This window comes from Carcharodon carcharias, chromosome 9, assembly GCF_017639515.1.
Source record: "Carcharodon carcharias isolate sCarCar2 chromosome 9, sCarCar2.pri, whole genome shotgun sequence".
NCBI classification, from domain to species: domain Eukaryota; kingdom Metazoa; phylum Chordata; class Chondrichthyes; order Lamniformes; family Lamnidae; genus Carcharodon; species Carcharodon carcharias.
The window spans coordinates 6,649,650-6,677,287 of NC_054475.1; the positions used below are offsets into that span (position 1 = coordinate 6,649,650).

Genomic DNA, 27,638 nt, shown 5'->3' on the forward strand with positions numbered 1-27,638 from the left:
ACATGAGTCGGATTTCCCAACCTCTGCCCTTTACCTTTAAGACTCTGCATTGCTGTGGAGCCTCGGGATATCGGAGCTGTCATGTTTCCTCCCAGATAAAACATTGATCAACCATTTCAGTCGAGAATAATAAAGAAAATCAGTAAGAAATGTACCGTAAGATATTTGTAGCCACACAACAAACAATGGATCAAAGCAAGTTTTTTCAATACCACAGCTGTACCATCCTGTATCTCCTGAGCGAAGATCCTCCATAGTAACAATAAATATTCCTGTTGTCTTGTTATCTGTGACTGATATTCTTCCATTTCGCCAATTTGTTGATGCTACAACATGACACAGGTTAGTCCAGCCGTGACACCAATATTTTATGTGTGACTTGTAGCTCCGTGCATCATAGTGACATTCTATTGTGATCGCTCTTCCCACAACTCCTGTTACTCTCTCTTTTGCCCACAATGCACCTGAAACTGAGGAGACAATATTTCAGGAATTGAACAGCAAATAACTGCTTAATTCAAACAGATACATTGTAATGAGTTAAATTCCATCAAGTTTGTGATGAGAGTAATCTTTCATATAGACACTTATCAGAGACTCACTCTGTTCCAAAGCACGTCACAGACAATGATTTACTTGTGAGATATTGGGGCATTTTCTTGACATATTGGCAGGGGCTTGTAGAGTGAGGGGAACCTAGGTAGCCTTGTCGGATGGATGGATTCCTGAGGTAGGGATTTGGATACCTTGACTTGAACATTCATGAGGCCAAGGGCCCTGCTGGGAGAGAAACCCATGCTGTGGGGAAAGAGTTTGCACTAAAATAAGAAAAGAGCGATTGAAAATAATTAAATGGCTAGAGAGAAGTGAAGAAAAGGAAAAAGATACAGGGAAAGTTACAGATGAAAAGGGAATGGAAAAGAGATCAGATCAGAAAGAGGAAGGATTGAAAAGAAGAAGATTGCCAAACAGACAGAAACATGATTCAGTTTCCTGTCCATAGGTACATCAAGTATTCTGCTGAAAATTGATAAGCCAGAGGCACAAAATATTTTGGGGAGGTTAAAGTTGTGGTTTAGAGCAGATGGGGCTGGGAGTTTAACATTGTGTGTTATAAAATAGATTCATCGAAAATGATGGAGAGGTGGCAATACTGAGTGATGAGCAAAATCTAGTTTCTTAAAGTTTAAGAATTAAAAATAAAAGGCTACTTATGAGAAGAATGATGTAGACCAACGATCTACCAGTGAGGAACAGTGTCACTGAGAGAGCCTCATAAAACAATATTTCATCAACTGTACTTTAAAAAACAGAAATATTTGCCAACTTGGGAGATGTTTTATTTGTGGGATTATTACCGCTGTAGTCTTCAGTGTATACTGGACATCAGATTATATTGAAAATTACCAATTAAAACAGGTTTTCATTTTCAAAATGTTGCTGTCATAGCTTTTTGACAATTAAATTCTCCTTTACTTATCATACATATATATTAATGCAGTTCAGTTTATTTATTAACTATTCCCATGGTGTGATAGTAAATTCACAAGGTAATACAATACTTCACAATTATTATTCATTTGGTTTTGCTGACTATTTTGTGCCTTTGCACTTAGGAGACTTCCCACATCTAGAGACGGATGCGACAGAAAAAGCACATGTTTACTTTTGCCTTCCAAAGCTTGTTTTCCCTGGAACAGTTCAAAAATCTCTGGAGACAACAGACTGAGCGGCAGCACTCCACATCAAGCATGTCGGACTGGGATTTCTCCCCCTCTTCCCACCAGCCTTAGGTCTGTTGGAAGATTTTCAGGTTGATAATCAACCTGTTGGGCTTGGTTAGAACGTTCCTTCCATTCTCAACAAGATCAGAAGTGGGACTCAAAGACAGAGCTTCTGGCTCAGATACAGAGACACTACCCACTGTGCCCAAGACCTCTTTTGTGCCTTTGCATGTCTCCAAATATTTAAACTTATCCTGTATAACCAGCGCACGAGAGTTAAACAAAGTCAGATGATTTGAATATCCAGCTCTGGCTGTCACTCACCGTGCAGAGAACAAATGAGGAGAATCAAAATCCACATCGTTTTGTCCACAAAGATCAGGGAAGAACTTGTTTCCTGACACTCAGCTCTTGTTTCTCACATTGGAATAGGTGTCTAATATAAATGCTACAAGGAATTTAAATGAGGACGAAGATAGCAGGAAGCCAGATCATGAAACCACATTAAGGCAGCTGATGAAATCTGACCCCTAAGAACTTGAACTTCTGTCAGTTATATTTAACAAAAGAACTAAACTAATTTTCATTGAAAGGATATAAAATCCTGAAAACAAGAATGTTAAAAAGTTAGAACATATGGATAATGGTGAGCCGAGCTAGTATTGATACTGAATTGTGAGGTGAGTTAGAACAGGAACCCCCTCCCAATTTCCACAAACCCCACAGGAACAGAAGTATTTTTTTCATTTCTGAAATTTATTTGTCAAATTGAATACAGAGATTTCTTAATATTTTGGGTTTATTTGCTAATCTTTGTAGATCACCCGTAAGCACCTGATTGATTTAAAAAGAATGGAGATACCCCACAAACTGATGTTCCACCTGTAGCCATTGTTGAACCTGTGGTTCCTGTTAAAATTGTACAGCTCAGGATAGTCATGCCCGATGTCTCTGTCGGAGTGGACGACACTGATCTGCCTGTGCCTAATGAGGTACCTGATGTTATTGCAGAGACTGTGGTTCCTGCCAAAGAATCAGAGGTGGTGAAGCTGTAACATTCCACATGGATCAGGAAACCACTTGAATGACCGAGCTTATAAGTTCATGACGGTGTAAATATTTTAATGTCATGAGATAAACATCTTTGTAAATGTAAAATGTACAGAAAAGTTAAAGGGTGAGGAATGTAATAATTATAGTTTTGATAAACGTAGGACTGTAACATTAAGAATAATCCTTTGTTGTAAGAGAACATGATGTGTGTAAACCAACCAGTTTGCAGCAACCTCCACGGGGAGTTGTCCTTTAGTTATAGAGTTAGATACACACATGTAGCTGCTGCTGCTGTCTTGTAAATAAAGTTCAATGTTTCCACGCAGAAAAGTTGCTGGAAAATCAACTCTATAACAATGGGCTAGAACTTCCTGAAAATATAATGGGGTATGAACAACAAACACCTCTTTTAATGTGAAAATCAATCAGCAACTTTTGGCGATGAAGAGAAAAGCCAATGAATCGTGAAATGCCACAAGTTACTGCTGATTTGTGCCACTCCACCTCTGCCTTAAAAATATTTGAAACCTCCCCTTCACCACCTTTTCAGGAAGAGATTTGCAAAGATTCACAACCCACTGAGTTATAAAAAATCACCTAATCTCTGTTCTAAATGGGTGACCCCTCATTTTCCCACAAGAGGAAACACCCTCTCCGCACCCACCCTGTCAAGTCCCCTCAGGAACTTATATGATTCAATCAATTCGCCTCTTACTCTTCTAAACTCCAGCAGATAGAAGCCTAGTCTGTCCAACCTTTCCTCGTCAGACAATCCACCCATTCCTGGTATTAGCCTGGTAAACCTTCTCTGAACTGCTTCCAATGCATTTACATCCTTCCTTAAATAATGTGACCAATACTGTACAGAGTCCTCCAAATGTGGTCTCACTAGTGCCCTATGCAGATGAAGAATAACTTCCCTACTTTTGTATTCAATCTCCCTCACAATAAATGAAATCATTCTTTGTGTCATCAGCAAATCACTTGGACTTTTTCTTACTTGTTGGAATGTGCATTCTGAAATATCCCATTAAATATTAACCACTGCATCTCGATTGACCTGTCCCTTAACCTATTTTGCCAATTCACTTTAGCCATCCCAGCTTTCATGTCCTTATAATTGCCCGTATTAAAGTTTAAAAACTTACAGCGGGATTTTCCACACCCGCTCGCCGGCCCTTCCGGTCCCATCGCAAGTCAGTGGGGCTTCTGGCTGGGGAGCTGCCTCCCCCACAGCGAGTCCCACCAGCAACAGGGCCCGAAAATCCCAGCCTTAGCCTCTGACCCGCTCCTCTCTCCCTCAAACTGAATGTAAAATTCATCCTACTATGGTCACTGTTTCCTAGGGGCAGCTGCACGGTGAGATCGTTAATTCCTCCCATCTCATTGCACAATAGCAGGTCTAGTATAGCCTGCTGTCTGGTTGAATCCAGAAACTATCTTGAAAACATTCAATGTACTCCTCAGCTAGGCTATCTTTGCCCATCCGACTTTTCCAGTCTATATGTAAATTAATGACATCAATGATTATCACCACGACTTTCTGACAAGGTCCAATTATTTCTTCCTCTCTTGTACTAATACCATCATTCACTAACAGAGCCACCGCTACACCTTTTCCTCGCTTCCTGTCCTTCCTAAGTACCCTGTACCCTTCAATATTCACATCCCAATCCATGTCCTCCTGCAGCCATGTCTCCGTAATGGCTATCAAATTGTAATTATTGATTTCTATGTGCGCTCTCAGTTCATCTGTTTTGTTTTGAATACTATGTGCATTCAGATACAGAGCTTTTAGTTTTATACTTTTATGCTTTTTATAACTTTTAGTTTCATCTGCTGATTTACTGTTTGATTTGTTCTCTCTATCCCCCATTGTCAGTGTCTGTATTTCATATTTCCTAATAATAGCTTTTTTGTTTGACATCTTTCTGCTCATTGAATTACAGCATTATACTGAATATGATCTGTTGCCCCACTATTTAATTTAAAAACCTCTCTACTTCCCTAGTTATGTGGCTTGCAAGAACACTGGTCCCAGCACGGTTCAGGTGTAGACCTTCCCAATGGTGCAGATCCCACTTTCCCCAGTACTGGCTCTTGTGCCCCACAAACCAGAACCCACTTCTTCCACACCAGCCTTTGAGGCACATTCACCTCCTGAGTCTGATTTGTCCTGTGACAATTTGCACATGGCTCAGGTAATAATCCATCGGTTACGACATTTGCGGTTCTGCTTCTTAATCTGGTGCCTCGTTCCTCACACTGATTGTGCAGAACCTCCTTCTCTGTGTTGCCTATGTCATTGGTGCTTACATGGACCACGATGACTGGGTGCTCCCCCTCCCAATGCAAGTTCCTCCCCAACCCGGAGCCGACGTCCCACACCCTGGCACCGAGCAGGCAACATGATCGTGTGGACTCACGCTGTTTGCTGCAGAGAATGGTGTCAATCTCTCTGACTATACTATCCCTCACTACCACTACATTCCTGTTTGCTCCCCCCACTTGAATGACTTCCTGTGCCATGGTGTCATGGTCAGTTAGCTCATCCCCCCTGTTCACCCGCTTCTCTTGTCCAAACAAGCTGAGAAAACTTCAGACCTGGAGAACAATTGTAAAGGCTGAGGCTCCTGCACTCCTGCCCTCTGGGTCCCTTTACCTGCCTCACTCGCAGTCACACTCACCCTGTCCTAAGAGCTGTGATTGACTCCTGGCACAAAGAATCCAGGTAACCTTCCTTCTCCCTGTTGTGTCTCAGAGTCTGTTCTGAGCTGAAGCTGCTTAAACTTCAAACACTTGCTGCCAACGTGTTTGCCCTGTAACAATGCAGTTCTTCTTCATCTCCCATTTGCAAACACAACCCTTCATTTTGTGACTAACACCTATTGTACTTTCACAGGTTTCTGTCACACCTCAACCCTGAGAATAGCAACACATTTTTCTTGTGTTTTCAAGCCACCATCTACATGATAAGGTGCAACAGTTTTGAAAACATTTTTTTCAGAGTTTAACTCTTTATTTACATTGGTCATGAACCATTAAATTATTTGTGGAGTTAATGAATTGCGCTGAAACTGAACTACGTTCATTTAGGATTAAACATCCACCCTCACCATTCTGTACACAACAAAAAATTTTCAACCATTGAAACCGGAATGAAACTCAGGCCTCTAAAGGCAATCTGTTCCACATGGGTAAAGTCTTCACTCTTACATGTCTAAAGCAATGGACCTCAGGTTGACAATGCAGTGAGTTGAGAAGCACATTCCTTTATTGTCATTCCCAGAAGGAAGTCCCTGTAATACCGGCACCAGTAGATCCCAATTCCAAACTGGTAAATGAAGACCAGTTCTGATCTAGGTATTACCAGTAAGACTGTCAATATCGCCGGTATTACCGGTCACCCAGTAGGAACAGCCAGAAATACTGGTGATGTAAGTAGTACTGGTCCCAACTGGTTACTTTTGCCGTTTATCTGTTGGTGTTTATTGCTGGTGCACTTATATATTTCAGGGCCAAATGAGGATCAAGAATGTCAACAATGTACTGAAATCACACATTCCCATGCCTGTATGTGTGTGTATGTATGTGGGTGATTGAGGATATTTGTGTATGGGTGTGTGTGTGTAAGTGTGTGTGTGTGTGTGTGTGTGAGTGTGTGTGTGTGTGAGTGTGTGTGTGTGTGTGTGTGTTTGTATGTGTGTGTGTTTGTATGTGTGGGTGTGTGTGTGTGTGGGTGGATGTGTGTGTGTGTGTGTTTGTATGTGTGAGTGTGTGTGTTTGTGGGTGTGTGTGTGTGTGTGTGTGTGCGTGAAGATGCTCTGAATTAAACTGCATTTCAGCAGAATATGAGGTTACATCTCCATAAACTCAGAAAAAACACTCAGAATAAAAGTTGAATAAAATCTGCACAAATTTTATTGTGAAAAACGAGGACAGCCACACACAATTATAACATAGACATTGTCTACGCTGCTTGTAATTGACTCCAGACAAAACACTCAGAATAAAACAAAAACAGAATTACCTGGAAAAACTCAGCAGTTCTGGCAGCAATGGCGAAGAAGAAAAGCGTTGACGTTTCGAGTCCTCATGACATTTCAACAGATCTCGGAATAAAAGTTTGAGTTAAAGCCGTGGAAATGTTGTGAGAATCAATATCTTCCCAATTGTACACTTACTCCACATGCGTGCTTTCCCCCCCCAACTGGAACAATCAATGTGGGGGCTGCACTGTGCGTGTTCCTAGGGGTAGCACTGAGAGACATAGTCCTGGGCTGCCCTGTCACATTGAGAGGCTGGGTCAGTCCTCTTACTGCAACTGAAAAGGAAAAAGCAGCTTTTTATTGTTATATCAGAGGCTGGGGAGACATTTGCACAACCCCAATAAATCTGATTCTGATCAGAGCGATGCTGCATTAGAAAGTGTTAAAAGGGATGTGGCAGGTAACTTTAAATTGCAGCTATATAAACATATATATACCCTGGCTGAAGGCTACAAGAGTTTCTTCTTGGAGACAGTCATTAATCCTGGAGATATCCTCCACCTTTTCCTGGTCGGCTGCCTTCTCTACTTCCCACCTCCCGATCTTACCAAGCAGCTCATCCTGGCACTGGGCAGGTTCCATCACCTGTCCTCGGGAATGGGAGCTGGGTGGCACTGGACTGGTGTCGGACTCCACTGAAGCGGCCTAATCGGGCAGAAGCAGTGTGGTCCGGTGCGCTGACTCAGAGACACACACATGGTACATGGAAGATATTAACTCACAGTCGCCATTGCCCTGAGCCTTACAAACCACAAGGCAGGTTTTGTTGCTGCTCCTGGTCTCGTACTGTCTCCTCGCTGCCTCTGCCCCACCTCCACCTCCCTCTCCACAGCCTCCCTCACTGTGGCCTCAGCCTTTGCTGCTGCCGCCTTCGCTGCTTCACCCTCTGTCACTGTCACAGCCGCTGCCTCCCCCTCCTCAGCTTCAGTCACTGTCTCTGCTGCTGTCGCTGCTGATGTCTCCTCCTCCACCCCCACATTCACTACCTCCATCGCCTCGGCAACCACCTCCACCTCAGCCTCCTCAGTCACTGCCTCCACCTCAACCTCCTCAGTCACTGCCTCCACCTCAACCTCCTCAGTCACTGCCTCCACCTCAACCTCCTCAGTCACTGCCTCAACCTCAGCCTCCTCAGTCACTGCCTCCACCTCAACCTCCTCAGTCACTGCCTCCACCTCAACCTCCTCAACCACCACCTCCACCTCAACCTCCTCAATCACTGCCTCCACCTCAGCCTCTTCAGTCACTGCCTCCACCTCAACCTCCTCAGTCACTGCCTCCACCTCAGACTCCTCAGTCACTGCCTCCACCTCAGCCTCCTCAGTCACTGCCTCCACCTCAACCTCCTCAGTCACCACCTCCACCTCAACCTCCTCAACCACCACCTCCACCTCAACCTCCTCAGTCACTGCCTCCACCTCAACCTCCTCAGTCACCACCTCCACCTCAGCCTCCTCAGTCACTGCCTCCACCTCAACCTCCTCAGTCGCTGCCTCCACCTCAACCTCCTCAGTCACTGCCTCCACCTCAACCTCCTCAGTCACTGCCTCCACCTCATCCTTCTCCACTGTTGTTGCCGACTTCACTGCAACCTTCAGTTCCGCTGCTATCGCCACCTCTGCCTCTGCCATGTACCGTAACTGCCACCTCCACCTCCGCCACTGCCGTCTCCTCCACAGTTGCCTCCTTCCCTGAGGCTGATGCTGATTCTGCCAGAGTGACCAACTCTGGGGACAATGTAAGGGATGCTTAATCGGAGGAGTGGGGTGGGAGTGCTGTCCAGACCAGCAAAGTGGTCTGTGGTTCACACCCCACCTCACTTCCAATTCTCCCCCAACACCCCCTACCCCTGGTGGGAGTCGGGACCACCCAATCAGACTGCACCAACCACTGAATGAGAGTTTATACCCCAGTTCTTGCATTGTCCCTCTCTGACTCCTAGTCCAATTGGTAACAGGGGCTGTGGTTCCAGCTGAATTTAGCTGAAGCAACTGGAATCCCTACTGGATTTCTGATGAGTCCAGTGGAATCCAGTAGAGATCTCCTTGCCAATTGTGTCTGTTGGCTCTCCAAATGAGCAATATGACTTCGTGCCATTCTCCTGCTTTTTCCCTGTATCCTTGCACATTGTTTCGATTCAGATAATAATCTAATGCTGCTTTGAATGCCTCAATTAAACTTGCATCCACCACACTTCTAGGCAGCACGTTCCAAACCCGAGCTACTCGCTGTGTGGAAAAGTTCATTTCTCACGTAACAGTTGCTTCTGTTGCAAATCTCTTTAAATCCGTGCTCTCTTGTTCTCGAACCTTTTACGAGCAGGAACAGTTTCTCCCTCTCTACTCTATCCAGCCCCCGCATAATTCTGAACACCTCGATTAAATCTCCTCTTAGCCTTCTCCTCCCCAAGGAGAACAGTCCCAATCTCTCCAATCTATTTTCATAACTGAAGTTGCTTATTCTTGGAACCATTGCTCTAAACCTCTCCTGCACTTTCTGCTCCAACATGTTATTTCCTACTGGGAAGGGTTGAGCACAAGAACAATAACATGCATTGATATAGAGCCTTTCTCATCATAAAACTGGCAGCAAAGTTTTTGATGAGCTTAATTTGGTTCAGGGTGGAAGATGTAAGGTCAACTAGGATGGTATTGGAGCAGTCGAATTTGTAGGTAACAACAGCATTGGATGAAAACTCAATTGGACAGGGAGGTTTATAGAATCAGGAAAAGTGTTTGTAGTGGGGACAAAGACAGTGGCTTCAGTCTTCACAATGTTCAGTTGTAATTTGGGACTGGTTGTTGGACAAACAGCTGGACAAGCAGTCTGACAGCACAGAGACAATGGAGGGGGCAAGAGAGGAGGTGGTCAAACAGGGAATCAGGCTTCTTGCTTGAAACTGCGCTTGTGGTCATTAGGAAACAGAGAATTCCTCACAAGTATTTGCTCTAATAAGGATAAAAATCATAGCATAATAACATTAAGATCATATCAGGATTCTAAAAGGAAAACACATTCTTTATTATACCTGTGGGTCTCCCATTCTACAGTTATAAAGGTTCCATCCCATGTAAAACATATTATTGAAGTGTGAAGCATATATATTAATGTTTATAATGTTATTGGAAATTATTTTAAATAAGAGTTTAGTGGTGTCAGTATCTGTGGGCAGAATTTTCCCAGAATTGCACTAAGTGCGGTAGCGGGTGGGTAAAATGGAGTGCTACCTGCCGACGAAGATGACGGGTTTTCACACCATATCATCTCGATCCCGGCTCATTATTTATTCACCCCCATGAAACACACTGTTTCCATGGCAAGCGTGCTCTCATTCGCCCACCCACCATCACCCCGCTGTTACATCACGCTGGCTGCCATCTTTAAAAGGCAGCTACCATCAAAGCGCTCATCACCACCAGCTCACCACCCCTGCCTGGGAGTCATGGCCAGCAAAGGGAAAAAAGACTGCAGACCCCTGCTTCATTGATGGCTCCTTCAAGCGACTGCTGGATGCCGTGGAGGGGCACCGGGATGTGGTCTACCCCCCGCTCTGACCGCAGGGTGGGCAGCAAAGTCACCAACCCGGCTTGGGAGGTGGAGGCAGTGGTGGTCAGTGTGAAAGTCCTGCAGAGGAGGACAGTCACCCAGTACCGCAAAAGGTTGAATGATCATCCAAAAGGGAACTCAGCAGCTCCAGCCCCACAGGCCGAGAAGGGGGCCACTGCCACACAGCAGGACCTCGAAAGCAGGCCGGGGCCCACCAAGTCTCAGCCCTCCAGAGGACGCCCACCAATGTCATCACAGACAGGGCGTCACATGCAGCAGGCTAGCTCCACCTCTGCTGTGGTTGTCCAGGGAGCAGCAAGATGTAGTGGCAGGGTTAGGAAAGTTAGGGAAAAGTAGTTGCACAGCCTGGGTACGGGTGTTGGTCACATGTACATAGTGTGCACTATTGTCAATAAACTCCTAGGAACGTCACCATGCCTGTGGCTCCTGGTTCTGATGAGCAGTGTTCTTGTCAATCAGATGTGAAACCTTCCTGTGCAAGATAAAGGGCAGGTGTATGAGTCCAGGGCCTTTTCCCTGTGCTCTGTGCAACCTTCAGATAACAGCGATGGTCCAGCCTCACCCTCCCTGGACACATTACTGATGCCCACACCTCGGCGGTGTTGGGCATTGCTGACAGAATGGATTGGGCAGGCCCCACAGAGTTCTCTCATTCTCTCTGTGAGCTCTCAGCATCTTTAAGGTGGGGCTGACCCCCATCACACCAGCATCTGTGACCAGTGATGCGGCGCACCAGCTGCTGAAAGGGTTGAAGTGCTGAAGGCGGACACAGCACCAGATGTGTCTAAGGTTTCTTGGCTGCATTAGAGATGGTCCTGAGCATGGAGCCACCGACAGCCATCACCTCCGGGGTTGCCAGTACTTGCCCCCTAGACACCTTGCCCTCAGCAGCTGCCTACGAGGCTGGCCAGCACCCCCTGGACAACCCCCCTCTCAGCAGTCACATCCGGGGTCAGGCATCCCTGAAGCCTGTAAACAACAGGCAAGCTGTGGAGAACGCTGCTGCTCACTCACCCCATTTCCCCCAGAGTCAAGGCCACCAGGTACAAATTGCCTGTGTGCTGTTGTGAATCAGGTCGGCGTGCTTTCCCGCTAACGTGGACAGAGGATACGGCGGGCTTCCAAGATCCTGGCAGGATGGCCTTTTAATTATATGCTGATGTATAACAATTAGCTCCCCGCTGACCGATAGTGGGAAGCACGACCCGCTGTAGGTGGGCTGGCGGACGATCACAACCTGCCTTCATGCTGCCATTGTGAAGCAGCTCACACCATATTATCCACACATGCCACTTATTACACCTGTTGCCAGCGGGCTCTGAAAATCCTGCCCTCTGTGTGTGTGTGTGTCCTAATTGGATTAAAGCCAGCTTGTCTAGAGGCTTTGATGTATAGAAAAGGAGTAGGTTTGAAGTGTTAACGAGGTAAGTATGGGGGCAATTTGCATTTTTTCTTTAAACAAACTCCCATAGCTTGGATTCAGAGATGGAGTGAAATATTACACCTAACCAGGTGAAGCTCAGAAACTGTGTGTTTGTTTATTTTTTCCAAGGATTACTAATAAAGTAGGTATTATGAAAGTGTCTTATTATTAGAAGAGTTAAAGTTCACATGATATAGTGATAGAATGAAAATTGCATTCAAAGAGGAAAATATGTATAAAGGATCAGAAGGCTGTTGGTGAAAAGGAGAGCGATTCTAAGAACTAAAGCCTCCAGTCTGTAAGCCTCAAGCCACTGTCTGCAAAGACCCAGAGCTGAAAGAAACTCAATTTGAATGTGACTGTCTAGCGTGTGCTTTGCCCGGGGTCTGATTAAATCCCTGTTTTTTACTGATGCCTTAATGGAGGTATAACTTGGAGTCAGATTAATTAGGGGATTTTTGTAGACATTATAGTAGTAATTTTGTCAACATATGCATGTGCTCACAATCTTTCTTGATTAATAAATGTTTAATTTAGTTTTATAAAAACCTCTTGAGACTCAGTGGTCTTATTACTACAGAATTCAAAGCCTGCATCTTCAATCATACAAATTGCATCAGTTAGTTATGACAGTTGGTTCAAGTTTCTCTCTTGGATTTGAACCACTCAGCATTTACCATTGGCTGCGTCTGATAAGAACTATTGGTTTCCAATAAATGAATCTTTCAGGTTGCTTTTTGTTACAGAATTTGTTAGTCTTAACACAAGAAATCCAGTTGTGTAGACACTAAGGCAGCAAACAGATAAATTATTGTCAAGATGTTGATATACAATTTGAAGTTCTCAGCCATCATTTTGCTTTTTGATTGCTCCACTAATTTAATGGTTAAAATTATTTGATGAGAAAATCAATTTTTATTCTGTAGAATTATTAAAAGAAATTCAAAGCTCGACGAATAATGAATATTTTTTCAGGATGAAAAATTCCATCAATGTAGATGTAACCCCAGAATCTTCTTTTCCCTCTTAGGTCAAGCTGTGAGGATCTGATTCATTGAGTGTCTGGAACAGAAAATCACCAGATTAATTGAGACTGAGAACGATGCATTATTTTACATGCAAACAGAATTCTGGCTACGCCAACAATTGGAGGCAAAGCTTGTGATGAACTGGAGCTATGTCAAGATCACACTCCTCACCCATTGCATGTGTGCTAGGAAAAGTTATCAGTTGTGCCCCTCTTGAAGAGATGTAACACCATTTTCTCATGGGTAACTAATGCTCCCATGCAGCTGGTGTTTTGGGCAGAAATAGATCGCTGTGGCTACTTTATTAAATATATTTTATACAGTGCAGTTGCTGCTTCCAGTAACAATTCTCTTGGGTCTGTATCTCAGTCTCCTGTTGCAGTCTGCATAATTTTATGTTTCCTTGTGTTCTTGTTGAAAAACAATCATCCCTGTTGCTCTGTTAGTTTCTGCCTTCTCCACTTCCTCCCTTCCTTTTCTTGTATTGACTGTTTTGTAAGATTAGATTAAAATATGGAATGGTTCTATTATGGATGGGTTACATAGGAACATAGGAACAGGGACAATTGAAGCGAAGTTTAAAACATCTAAAGGAAATGAGAGAGCAGAAGTGCAGGGTAGTGAAGAGGCGAATGGTAATCAAAGTATGATGAGAAGGGGCAGAACAAGGGGCAGAAGAGTGCAGCAGAATGAGAACCAGAATGAGCAATAATGGTAAAAAATCGAAGTTTAAGGCTTGTTAACTGAATGCACGCAGATGAGTTGACGGCACAAATAGAAATATATGGATATGACTTGATAGCCATGACAGAGACCTGTTTGCAAGGTGATTAAGACTGGGAATTCAATATTCAAGGGTATTTGACAATCTGGAAAAAAATGGCAAAAAGTAAAAGGAGGTGGGGTAGCTTTGTTAAGAAAGGAAGGTATCAGTGCGGTGGTGATATAGCTGGCATAGATTGTGATGTGGAATCAGTTTGGGTCGACATAAGAAATAGTAAGGGACTCATCTCTAGGCCTCCAAAGAGATGGCCCTAGGAGACCAATGCTAATTCACATCTTGCAGGAGGAGTACAACAGGAGCGTGGACCCTGGTGACCTAGCTGTATGCCTCATGGTGTACAGGGAGTGGAGGTGAAAGAGACGAGAGCAATGGAGGGGTCTGGCTGGGTAGGGGGAGGAGCAGCAGCCTCAAGAAAAAGGGGAGGCTGGGGCTCCTGTGCATACTGCTGAAGAGCCACAAGCTAGACTCAGGCTCTACAGACGCCCGTAGCATTCTGCAGATGAATGAGAACCAGTGTCGCCGAAGGCTGCTCAAGACCCGGAAACTAGTCAGTCACATATGAGAGTAACTGTGGCACTCAATCTTTATGCCAGTGGCTCCTTCCAGGGCTCCAGAGGTGACCTCAGTGCGGTCATACAAGCCTCCATAATTAAGTGCATCCAGGAGGTCACGGACACCATACTCTCAAAGGGACACAACTTTGTGCATTTTGCCTGGGATCAGGCAATCCCAAGGAGCAAGAGCCCTGGGATTTGAACAGATCTCTGGTTTTCCCCAAGTACAGGGTGCCATCGACTGCACTCACGTGGTGCTTATATCTCCATGGCAACAAGCTGTGCAGTATGTGGACCACAAAGGCTTCCACTTGCTGAATGTTCAGCTGGTCTGTGTCCACAGCAAACACATCCTGCAGGTCTCTGCACGATTCCAAGGGAGTGTCCGTGACTCCTATATTCTCAGTAAGTGTCAGATCCCTGACCTCATCCAGCTTGTTGTGCAGGAATACAGATGGAGAGAGCGTAAGCAGGGTGTCTGCCAGGCCACCTGAGAAGGGCACCCGGCACGTGTGGGTGGTAAGTGGTGCCATGGATGAGGACAGGATTGGCAGGGCAGAGGAAGGTGTGTGTGAGAGGGTGAATGGTGATGTCCCTTGAAGTGGTATTGAGTGAGATCCCTGTGAATGTGTGATGGGTTTTTGAGTTGTGAGTGCTGAGAAAAGTGACTCAACCTAGCAGAAAGCAGGTGACCATTCATCCTCTTTCAGCGCTGCGTGGCTGTCCTCTTTAGCAGGGCATTGGCACTGACCACTGCTGCCACCACCTCCCATGCTGGATTTGTTGCCATGCTTGTTGGTCTTTGCCCAGAGTTGGGTTGGAGGACTTCACGGCAGCTCTCACAGTGCCCAGTAGGCCGAGAGAGGCAGTGCTAAATTTTGGATGCAACGTTTCTTCCCGTGGGCAGCTATGAATTCCTAGCAGTTTCTGATGCCTTAGAGAGAGCTATCTCTGTGCAGGAGCAGCCTTTAAATAGGGAGTCTGGATAAATGAAAGCCTGAGGTGACGGTGGGGTGGCGAATCAGAGGTCTTCCCACCAGCCAACCAGTGTGTTTCCTGTGAATGCATAATTAATGAGGCAGAACGTGCCAGGAATAGGATAATAAGGTGTGAAACTCTGCCATTGCAGCCGGTGGATAATATCCCAGAAGGGAAAAACAGTAAAAAATGGGAAATAAGAATACTGGCCTGAGTGGGTCTCATATTCTTTAACATGGAACACCAGTAAAAACTGGGAAATCAGGGTATTGGTCTGTGCTGTTTTTTCACACCCAGGATGTCCTTTTTCCCACTCACTGCTGCACTTTGTGCAAATCTCGGATGATTCTGCCCATAGAATCTGTAAAACACCTTGTTTCAAACTGTGCACCTTAACATCAATGCAAGTTTTTCTTGACAATATCTGTGATCAATGTTTTTGAAATAATTGATGGAGAATTTACTGTCATGAAAGTTTAATAATTTTCATAATATTTTCTGGTTTATTATGGAGTAGGTTTATGGGGGTAAGTGTTTGGGTCTGTCTGTGTGAGATTTAATTACATTTGGAATCGGGTAGATGGCAAGATTTATCTCAACAAAAGAAGCTGGGTATTTGACATGATAATGAGTAAACATGGATGCTGGTTTAGCAAGTAAAGTGTAAATGGAATTTGCATTTTTAGATAAATGAAGGGAGATTTGGATTTCAAAAGGATTTTAGTCTCTACAATTATCCAGTTAAGCAAGGCGAAGGAATATGTTTCTTTATCTCAAAGGTTACTGACAATATATATTATCGACATGAAAGTTTTTATATTGTGAGGAAGATACAGTTTCAAAAATATATGAAACAATAGGGTTTACATGTTAAAAAGAGAGAAACATATATAAAGGAGAATGAGGCTGTGTGTCAGGAGAAGGCCATTTGAGACCAAACAGAAGTGTTTGAAGTAGCCTTAATGAAGCCTCCAGCATTTGTGCATAAGCCTGCTGTCTACCGAACCTGAAGCTGGAGAAAGCCCTTTGGAATTCCACTGCCCAGATCATTGTGTTAATTTGCTGGATCAGCTTGAAAGCTAATATCTATTCTTTGGACAGTTGCATTAAAGGAGGTATAACTGGGAGTCAGGTTAATTAGGAATTTTAGGAGTTATTTTAGAAGAAATTTGTAGACTTATGTAAGTAATTGAAATCTATTTTTTGTAATAAATATATTTAATTATATATTTTTTAAATCTCTAAATTTCTTGGTAGACTTATGATGTCTGAATTCAGTGCATGCATCTCGTAATAAATATAAATTGCAAAACCATTGTGACAGCCTAAATTGGCTGCCCGCGCAAAATGGCGGCACAAACCCAATGGTGGACGGCGATGGGGTCCACACCTGCTCGTGCTCACTCACGCTCTACCACACCCCCACCCCCGCCAAGCGGAAAATTCAGACCATAGACTTTCAATACTTTTTAAATCATTGTCAATAATCTGGATAAATGTAAGTGCACTGCATGTGCTAGAAATATGAACGGAAAACAGAAGATTCTGGAAACATTCAGCAGCTCAGTTGGAATCTGTGGGGTGAGTGGACCTGCTTCACTTCGTGTGTGGACTAGAATTCTGAAGAAGTGTCTGCATCCAAACCATGAACGTCTTTATTTTCTCCACAGCTGCGGACATACCTGCTGTCCATTTCCAACTGTCCCTCTTTCTGTTTGACATTTAGTTGGCGTTTTCTCTTTATCACCATTGGAACTTCAAAGACCCGATTCCTGAATGTTTACATCGGACTACAATTTCCGATACTTATTGTTGACAGCTCAGGCTAATCATATGGAAATGGGACCAGAGCTGCAAGATGTCTCTCATTAGTGAAACCAAGGGATGTGCAGATATATCATGCTAATTCTTCCTTTTCATCAGCCCAAATACAACTACTCTGTCAGTGTAGACAGCAGCAAGGTAAGTTTGACAAGTACAACTCCTCACACACTGTGAGATTATGTTAGCAGTGAAGTAATCAAGGTGAATAAGGAAAAAACACCATCTGAGCGGCAACAAAATGGAAAAGCTCACTCCTTGCTTGTATTTTCCAGCAGAAAAATGCACCCTGATTAAGAAGCTAACACAACAGCATGATATAAACACAGCCACCATTTCCATTCTGATAAGCTACTTTCCAAATTAATGAACAACATACACTCCTTTGGCCAATCGTATCTCTCACATATGGAAGCAGTGCCAATCCATGAGAACATTGTACCTTTCAGGATTTTCGGGACCTGAAGGTGTGGTTCGAATGGTAGTGGAAATTATATCTGTACTTGTCAAATGTGTAGTTGGTGATACTGTTGTAGAAACATCACAAAAATACTCAGCTCCTGTTGAAACAAGGGAATAACATTCAGATTCATCTCATTTTCACTTGTCGTCAACTGAGAGAGCGTCATTGTCAAATGGAACCTCATTAATTGAGGAAAACCCTGACTGGTATAATTGATTTCTGTGTAATTTACCCCTCTCTGGTCACAAGTGGAGATGTTGCTGATACCTGGTGGTGATCTATCTTGACTGGTAATTCCACTTTCTTTCCTATATCTGAGAGTTGGTGGGACAGAGTTACTAGTGGGCCAGTTAAGGGCTCAGGTTGGTGGACTGCAATCCAGAGATACACTTTCTTGACATTAATTTCATGTGAACACATTAAACAGTCACATCCTAATATTGCCAATGGTCACTTTCTGCCCTTCGGGGACAGTTTTCTGAGCTTGCAGTAAAGATGAGAATCTTCACCCACTGAGCATGAATGTCTCAAACCTGCCAGTGATTTTCTGTCCATTTAATTATAATGACCCACCTTGCTGCTGGGACTGGCACCTCCCTCCACTTCACCCTCCAGTTTGCACTCAGATAATTGGTTCAGATGTATTTTAATAAATCGTTTGTTTCAAAAGTTAAGAAATAAGTTGTGTTGATTCATCACCTTTCACAACCATGGGATATCCCAAAGTGTTTCAGAGCCTATGAAGTAATTTTTTGAAGTAAAGCCACAGTTTTAATATCGGGAAACGTGGAAGTTCATTCATACACAACAAAGCCCCACAAACATCAGTAAAACATTCACTAGATGATCTGTTTTGTAGTGACATTAACAGGCTCAAAAGACCAAGTGGCCTGCTCCTGCTTCCAATTTGTGTGTATTGGTTGAGGAATAAAGGCTTCAAGGAGAACTTCCCTATTCTGTGAATAATACCCTGGAATTGTTTACATCTAGCTTAGGGGGATGTGGATCCTCAGTTTAACACCTCATCTACACAGCAGCACCACCACCAGTATAGCACTACCTCAGTGCTGGATCATGGTATCAGCCTGAATTTTAACTCTTAAGGGGAACTTGAACCTACAAAAGACTGGCATCAAAGGTCAGAGTGCAACTGAGTCCCTGCTGACAACTCCGGTACAAATACAATTTACAGCTGTAATTTCTACCTGCTGCTAACAGTCTTTGGTCTGAGGCTTGTGACAGTGGGATTTTATGGTCCTGCTGGAGTGCATGGAGTTTAGAATGGCTCGCTGCATTTAACAGCCCAGTCCCTGCCGCAATGGGGGTGTAAAATTCCACCCTTCTTCCCTGAAAACTGAGGCAAGAGACCACATGACCAGAGTCAATATATTTACATATGTAAATTCCTGTCTCCTGCTGCTCAGGTGAAAATGCGATTCTCTTTGTTTTCTGCCCATGTTGGTGTTTCTTGGTGAACATGCTGCACCCACTCTGCAGAAAATTGAACCGCTACATTCAAATAGGCTAAAGTCCTCCTTATTTCAGAACCAGGGTCATTGTTTAATGGGGAGCAAATAGTTAATTTTTTAGACAGGATAATTTGAGATTTTGACTGGAATGATGGAATTTTACAACACAGGGGAGGGAATTCAGCCCATCGCTCGAATGCTGGTTCTATGAATCATCTCCTCATTTAATTCCATTTCATTGTCCTTTTCCCACACACATTTGTTTCCCTTTTAAAGTCTATTATTAAATTTGTTTGTAAACTTATTTCAGTTGAGCATTCCATGTCCTAAAAACAGTTTGCATCAATAAAATTCTCCAAATTTCTCCCTTTGTCCTTTTAGTGATAATTTTAAAGTTAATGCTCTCTTGTTGCTGACTCACTGACTGGTAGAAATAGTTAGAGTTACCTTATCAAAATTCCTAACAATTTCCAAGGCCTCCAGCTGATCATTCACCTCAGTTGTGATGATACTTTCCTCATTACTAAAACCTCTCATCCAAGGTTTCATTTTAATTCAATTCTTCTCTATTCTATCAGTGATATCCTTCCCAAACTAGGACACAACAGTTGGAGTTTGCATTTCACAATTCCATCTGCTAAAAATAGACAAATTGCATTATGAAAGCTTTGTCAATCAAATGCTATTTTGATTTGTTGGAGATTCTGCAATATTTTTGCATGTTTTGGGGATATTTTATGATCCTGTCCATTTTTCATGAAAAATGCAACTTAGTGACCTTGTTCAGAATGTTTGAGGAACCAGAGAGAGTGAATTTGGCCAGTTGCAATTTCTCAGATTGACTGAAGGAACTGAACCAGTGACCAGTTTGGATAGACATGAATTTAAAAAAATTCATTCACCGCATTGTTAGTATAAAGTAACACTTACCAATGTTTCCAATTAGTATCACATAACTGCAGCTTGTCCCTGTTACATTGATCGTTGATACTTTAACCATTTCACTGGATTTTTCTCCCTGATTATTCGAGGCTGTGCAGTAATATTGATGATGTTGCTGTTTGAAGGGTTGACCATGTAGATCCAGTTTATTGATGTCAGAGATCTTTGAATCTTCAGACAGGGTCTTCTCGTACCATGTGTACTGAATGGGGAGGGATCCCTGGACAGACTCACAGGAGACGGACACTGAACCCCCAGAACATGAGACATTTGCTGGTGATGAAAATCTAAGCACAGGAACAGACACGGGTTCTGTTGGAAAGAAAGAAATATTCAGATACTGAACATTTAATAATCAAATACTCTTCAAACTTTGCACTTCATCTCAGCCAGGCTCTGCCATGTTGGAATCTCACCAACACATCTACCACTCAATGGGGTGGATGTCTAATTTGGGTTTGGGAACTGGACATGGGAGATAGTTCCAGGTCCTGACACCATTCACCATTCTTTAGGCATGCCCATTGCAATTTTCAAAGTTCCAGCCAATCAAAAGCCTGGAACTGGGCTCATCATCCAATCAGGGACAGTGGGCGGGCTCCTGATGCTAGAGAGCCTCACCAGGTGAGGTGGGAGTTGCTGACCTGAGCATGGAGACAGCAAGGGGCAAGTCCAGGTAAGTTTATTTTATGTTTCAAAACCCGGCAGCTGCCGGGCCATGATCCTGAAGGGGTAATGTGGTCTGCTTGATTTGCTGAATGAAATCCCAGTGGGTGCAGGAATGGGTCTTTAATTGGCCCCTTTGGTAAATGTTATTTCCTAAGTTAGCTGCCCATCACTTGACTGCAAGCTGCCCGCTTTCTAAATGTTTGGGGCTTGGGATTGTAACAGAAAATTGGCATGGAGACCAGCGTTTTCAAATTTCACACCCACCCACCTCTAATCCTGACACCATACTTTTTAAAAATCCATCCCCATTTCTCTCCATCCTCTTAGAGGCCTGAGCTACCCTTTCAGATCAGAACAGCAGCAATGATAATGATAGTATGTTAACATGAAAATCATGGTGAACAATATCTCTTCGTAGCTGGTAGTGAGCCTCCAATGCTGTTTCCTTGTTTGTGAGTTGAATTTGAATTAGTTGGAGAGAATCTGAGAAAAGCAAAGGGGAAAATGAGGGCAAAAGGTTGTCAGATAAAGGTTACATGTTTTGTAGCTTTGGATAAGAATGTAAATGTGATTGGCTCTGGTTCTCTGCATGTTGCGATAGAACACTTCAACCCTGGTACGTGGAGACGAGTGGGGGGACTGTTTGTGGGCTGGTGAGAAAGCTGGAAATACCAGGAATGTTGAGTTTGTGCTGAATTTAACAGCCAAATCTCACCAGAATTCTTGCACACTGATTGAAAGTTTGGCTGGTTTCCAAGTAGGAAAGTTACGGTAAAAGTTTGGAAATTGGTGGGAATGTGTCCTCGGAGCACAGCAGCGAGGAGGGAGTCAGGGTGACTTTGCTGCTTGGGGCAGGATTGGCCAATCATGGGGAGGGAGAAATTGTATAAAACATTTGCCTGGGGGTGGGGGTGAAGCTTTCGTGTGTCTCCTGGATCACAAGCCATGTTGGAGAAGGTTCTGGATCCAGCAAATCCCATCATGCTTCAACTAGATGCAGGATGGGGGAGGGGAATTAAAATTCCCTCTTTGGTCAAGGGATTAGCCAGAGAAAAGTGACACTTTCACCATCATTTTTAATGAGGTTTGGCAGGTCTTCACTGCTTTCTCTGTCACAAACTGTACTCTGAAACAGCACAGGTCACAGTTTGCCTGCTGATTGAAAAGTGTCTCTTTGAAATGCTAACTGTTTATGAGCTTGTTTCTCAGCACATTGTTACTCACAAGGCCCAGACCACTGAAAAATTAACTGGGGGTCCAGAACATGGAAAAGGGATTCGGACATGCAGCCCCTTCAGCCTGTTCCACAATTCAATTAAATCACAACTGACCAGTATCTTATGTCCATTTAGCTACCTGGGTCCCATAACCTGAATATTGCTACCAGATAAAATCTGTCAATCAGATTTGAAATTTTCAACTGAGCTCAAGAGCTTTTTTGAGGAGAGTGTTCCAGATTTCCACTATACTCTGCGTGAAGAAGAGCTTCCTGACATCCCTGACGAGCCTATCTCCAGATTAAAAGTTATGGTTCCATGATTTGGACTGCTTCATCAGTGGATAGGATCAAAAGTCAACAGTAAGAAGTGGTTTTGATATGTTAATGAACAAAAAAGAACTTCAACTGATTTGTACATGAAGCAATAACAGGAATAGTTTGAATTGAGTGTTTTAGCTCAAAGGGGGATATATGCAGGTTGTAAAAAGGTGTAAGGAACTGACACAAAGATAGGGTGAGTTTGTTTTTACAGGTCTAAGAGGAAATGTGAAGATTGATTTAATCAATCCTGGGAAAAAAGCAATCCTGAACAGACTATTTGCAACAAAGAGAGATCAAAGAGAAGAAATACATTTAAGGGAATACTGAAGCCTATGTGAGGGGGTAGCTGCTTAGATATCCCAGAACACAGCAGGATGGTTGGCCAGATCTCCCTGAAGACAGTAGGGTAGCTGGTCAAATCTCCCAGGAGACAGAGTGAACAAGGCACAGACCTGAAAACCCACATGCGGTCAGCCTCAGAGGACACCCCAAGGAAAAAGCACTGTGTGTTAAAATTACTGGACTTCTATAGATTTTTAAATCTATAATGATAGTTGCTGAACAGAAAAGAGAAAGATTAGCTCTGAGGTGAGCTAAGTTAAGATTTGTGGAACTGTTTTACAATGCTGTATACTGTGTGAATCTATTCTTTTTGTAAATGTAATTGTGTCTTTTTTCTTTTATTCTTTCAATAAATGTTTACTTAAGAATAAAATCATCACACGTATTTGGCGAAAACATTTATTGATTTCAGAACCACTCCTCATACTATACAAATTGGAAAAACTGTCTAGGCATCTGTTTCATGTTTCCCTCTGGGATTTGAGCAGTTTGGCATTTACCATCTATCGTGCCATAACAGAGGGAGCTTTGACTCGGAGCAGTGTATGTGGATGGGGTCAGGGTTAACATGTGGAATGTCAGATCTGGAATTTGACTCAAGATGCTGAACTCAGTGTTTATCTCTGTCATGCTTGCCTGGTTGTGCAGAAGCTTCTTTAGATTGCTGGGTTAGAAATGTAAATGTAAATTGCTGAATTCTAATGATATTTCATCGAACATTTGAATCTAATGCCACATCCTGGGTTTACCTAGCTTCCTGAATGGAACCGAGGAGAGATCGCAATGACATCACGGTCCTGAACACTACAAGGACAGTGAAAACAGAGCCATCCAGCTGGCTGGCAACGGCCTGGACCAATCCCGTGCTGACGGTGAGGTAGGTGGTGCTCAGCCAAGTGAGGGTCCAGCAGTGCAACATCCATCAGACAACCATGCTGTGAGTGATGTGTCCTGTTTCACAGGCCACTGCCATGTACAAAATATTTCCACTTGCTTCCACACACACGTCTGGGTAACAGCCGATGGAGACCCAGGGACACCAAATAATCCCCAAAGAAATCTCTGAAGAGGAACCTGGAGGGACCCTCCTTGATATACCATCACAGCGCTCACCCACACCCTCCACCAGCGCAGAGGCACACCCCTCGGTGAAATCTAGCTTTAGAGTAGACTCAGGCTCACAGCTGGTGAGCAAATTGCACTGCCTGATCCACAGCTGTCAGCGGCAGGGGCTTCCCAGGTGTCCGGCACTCAGTGGGCTGCTGGAGGCCATAAATTTGCTGATGTCGAGTCAGGTGATGCGTTTCTGAATTTGGTCATGTCACAGTTGCTGGAGCTGGAAAGGCCAACGCGGGAACATCAGGAAGGGATAACTGCTGCACTCCTCAGATTGCAAGGCACAATGGAGGAGTCCGTCCACCTGCACTCTGAGGTGATAGCGCCGGCATGTCAATGCACCGAGGTCAACACTGGTAGGATGGCAGCTGCCATGGAGACGTTGGTCCAGGGCACCGTTCCTACACTGCTGTGGGGCTGAACTCCATTGCTGATGTACAGTTGGCCCCTGACAGTGTGTATGAGAGAGGGGTGCGGGCAGCTCGATCTCACTCCAGCTACCCCTGCTCCTCAAGAATTCAGCCAAGGGTCCTTGGGTACCCATATTGAGAAGGATCAACATGTGTACCCTCCGGGGCCATTCATCCTGGTGACTCCGGGAGTGTCTGGCCCAACCGAATCCCCTCTTACTGTGACCTTGACAGCTCCAAGTCCACAGGCCAAGGAGGGTGCTAATGCCACACAGTAGGAACTCGAAAGGAAGCCGGGTCCCTCCAGGCCTCAGGCCTCCAGAGGACGCCCGCCAAAGTTATCACAGACAGAGCATAGCAGTCAGCAGACTGTCTTTACCTCCAATGTGGATGTCTGCGGAGCACCAAGATGTAGCCGGAGGATTAGGAAAGTTGAGAAGATGTAGCTCTTTTAAAGCCAACCAAATAAACTAAATTAACAAAATGAGGTATAAAATAAAATGCAGCCCCTAAGTTAGGGTCACTGCATAACCAAAGACAGGATTTAAAGGAAACTTACAACATCAAACCAAAATGTGATTAAGAGGCTGGATAAAGCACCCCAACCCCCATGGTCACCCACCGAGCACGGAAGGTCTCGACGGTGCCGGCAGACACCGCGTGGTTGAGGAGATGTAACTCTTTCTTGAGTCAAACAATCAAACTAAATTAACAAAATTAGGACAAATCCAGCACAGCCCCTAATTCAGGTCAGCTGTAGAACTAAGAACAAAGTTTAAAGTACACTTAAAAACTTTAAACCAAGTTGAGGGGATGTAGTTTCACATCCTGGGCACGGGTGTTAATCACTTGTACATAGTGTTCATTATTGTCAATAAACTCCAAAGAATGTCTCCCTGCCTATCGCTCCTTGTTTTGATGAGCAATGTTCATGTCACTCACATGTGAACACTTTCTGTACAAGATAAAGGCAGGTGTCTCAGTCCAGGGCCTCTGCCCTGTGCTTTGTGCAGCCTTCAGACCAAAGTGACGGCCTGGATTTCACCAACTTGGTTTGATTCAGGAGCCCTTTAAAAATGGCGGGTGTGTCCTAATTCTGGGATTCCCAACTGCGTTCCAGGTTTGTGTGATTTTGGGAACAGCTTTAAAGGATACAGGCTGGCTCATTCAAAGCCCACACCCAGAACTCCCCAGCCTGGCTGCCTCCATTGTGGAGATAGACACGTCCTACTCCTCTGCAATTTTCATGGACTCGGGCCAGGTTTTGAATGAGTCGTAGTCCAAAGCCCCTCAGAGGAGCTGTAAACACTGGTCTGCATGAGGGGACCTTTTAACAGTTAAGTTCAAAAGGTCCATCTCATAACCTCTATGTCAAGTCACACCCCCATCCATCCCGCTTAGCCCTTCATGCCCCCTATGTCCCTTTACCCACGCCTTATTCACCCTCATGCTCCTGACTTCAAGCTGTACACTTCCACCCACCTCCAAGCCCCCTCATGACAAATTTTCCCCTTACACCCACCCCCTTTGTGGGCTGTGAGGGGTGAGGGGTGAAGGGCCTTTGTATTTTGAGTTCAGCTGTTACAAAGTCCAAGGGCATTAAGGAGGGGCTTTTTAAACAGCCCGTCTCTGCAGCCGGCAGTCCCTGTGGCTGCCTCTGCATTTCTTCCTGGTGTGACTGGCCAGACTGCAGCCCGGGCACAGCTCCCAGCAATGGGAATCCCACTTTTGTGGGCACTTTCTTCCAAGGCCAAGCGGGGAATTTTCCGAATTCCCCCTACCCGCTTTGAGGCTGAATATCCAGCCCAATGTCTCAACAATTAATAAAGAGGCTTCTTTTACCAGCAAAACAACTTTTCCATTTCCGTTTAGTTCACTTGTAAAGTTCAACTCTGACATGTTGGACAGGCCATGAATTGGGTTTGGGTAACATGAGTCGGATTTCCCGACCTATGCCCTTTACCTTTAAGACTCTGCATTGCTGTGGAGCCTCGGGATATCGGAGCTGTCATGTTTCCTCCCAGATAAAACATTTATCAACCATTTCAGTCGAGAATAATAAAGAAATAATAAAGAAAATCAGTAAGAAATGTACCGTAAGATATTTGTAGCCACACAACAAACAATGGATCAACGCATGTTTTTTCAATACCACAGCTGTACCATCCTGTATCTCCTGAGCGAAGATCCTCCATAGTAACAATAAATATTCCTGTTGTCTTGTTATCTGTGACTGATATTCTTCCATTTCGCCAATTTGTCGGTGCTACAACATGACACAGTTTAGTCGAACCGTGACACCAATATTTTATGTGTGACTTGTAGCTCCGTGCATCATAGTGACATTCTATTGTGATCGCTCTTCCCACAACTCCTGTTACTCTCTCTTTTGCCCACAATGCACCTGAAACTGAGGAGACAATATTTCAGGAATTGAACAGGAAATAACTGCTTAATTCAAACAGATACATTTTAATGAGTTAAATTCCATCAAGTTTGTGATGAGAGTAATCTTTCATATAGACACTTATCAGAGACTCACTCTGTTCCAAAGCACGTCACAGACAATGATTTACTTGTGAGATATTGGGGCATTTTCTTGACATATTGGCAGGGGCTTGTAGAGTGAGGGGAACCTAGGTAGCCTTGTCGGATGGATGGATTCCTGAGGTAGGGATTTGGATGCCTTGACTTGAACATTCATGAGACCAATAGCCTTGCTGGGAGAGAAACCCATGCTGTGGGGAAAGAGTTTGCACTAAAATAAGAAAAGAGCGATTGAAAATAATTAAATGGCTAGAGAGAAGTGAAGAAAAGGAAAAAGATACAGGGAAAGTTACAGATGAAAAGGGAATGGAAAAGAGATCAGATCAGAAAGAGGAAGGATTGAAAAGAAGAAGATTGCCAAACAGACAGAAACATGATTCAGTTTCCTGTCCATAGGTACATCAAGTATTCTGCTGAAAATTGATAAGCCAGAGGCACAAAATATTTTGGGGAGGTTAAAGTTGTGGTTTAGAGCAGATGGGGCTGGGAGTTTAACATTGTGTGTTATAAAATAGATTCATCGAAAATGATGGAGAGGTGGCAATACTGAGTGATGAGCAAAATCTAGTTTCTTAAAGTTTAAGAATTAAAAATAAAAGGCTACTTATGAGAAGAATGATGTAGACCAACGATCTACCAGTGAGGAACAGTGTCACTGAGAGAGCTTCATAAAACAATATTTCATCAACTATACTTTAAAAAACAGAAATATTTGCCAACTTGGGAGATGTTTTATTTGTGGGATTATTACCGCTGTAGTCTTCAGTATATACTGGACATCAGATTATATTGAAAATTACCAATTAAAACAGGTTTTCATTTTCAAAATGTTGCTGTCATAGCTTTTTGACAATTAAATTCTCCTTTACTTATCATACATATTTATTAATGCAGTTCAGTTTATTTATTAACTATTCCCATGGTGTGATAGTAAATTCACAAGGTAATACAATACTTCACAATTATTATTCATTTGGTTTTGCTGACTATTTTGTGCCTTTGCACTTAGGAGACTTCCCACATCTAGAGACGGATGCGACAGAAAAAGCACATGTTTACTTTTGCTTTCCAAAGCTTGTTTTCCCTTGAACAGTTCAAAAACCTCCGGAGACAACAGACTGAGCGGCAGCACTCCACATCAAGCATGTCGGACTGGGAT

At 43.8% G+C, this 27,638-nt stretch overlaps 1 protein-coding gene across 1 annotated transcript in view; it reads right to left on the reverse strand.

Annotated features, from left to right (window-relative positions):
• The window catches only part of LOC121282008, a 213,884-nt gene that overhangs the window by 154,941 nt on the left and 31,305 nt on the right, over window positions 1-27,638 (reverse strand). Inside the window, 8 exon segments of the mRNA XM_041195321.1 lie at window positions 156-470; window positions 2,049-2,141; window positions 7,264-7,471; window positions 8,380-8,553; window positions 12,854-12,878; window positions 17,424-17,541; window positions 19,844-20,167; window positions 26,028-26,342. Of these exon segments, the coding sequence (XP_041051255.1) occupies window positions 156-470; window positions 2,049-2,141; window positions 7,264-7,471; window positions 8,380-8,553; window positions 12,854-12,878; window positions 17,424-17,541; window positions 19,844-20,167; window positions 26,028-26,342 (1,572 nt within the window).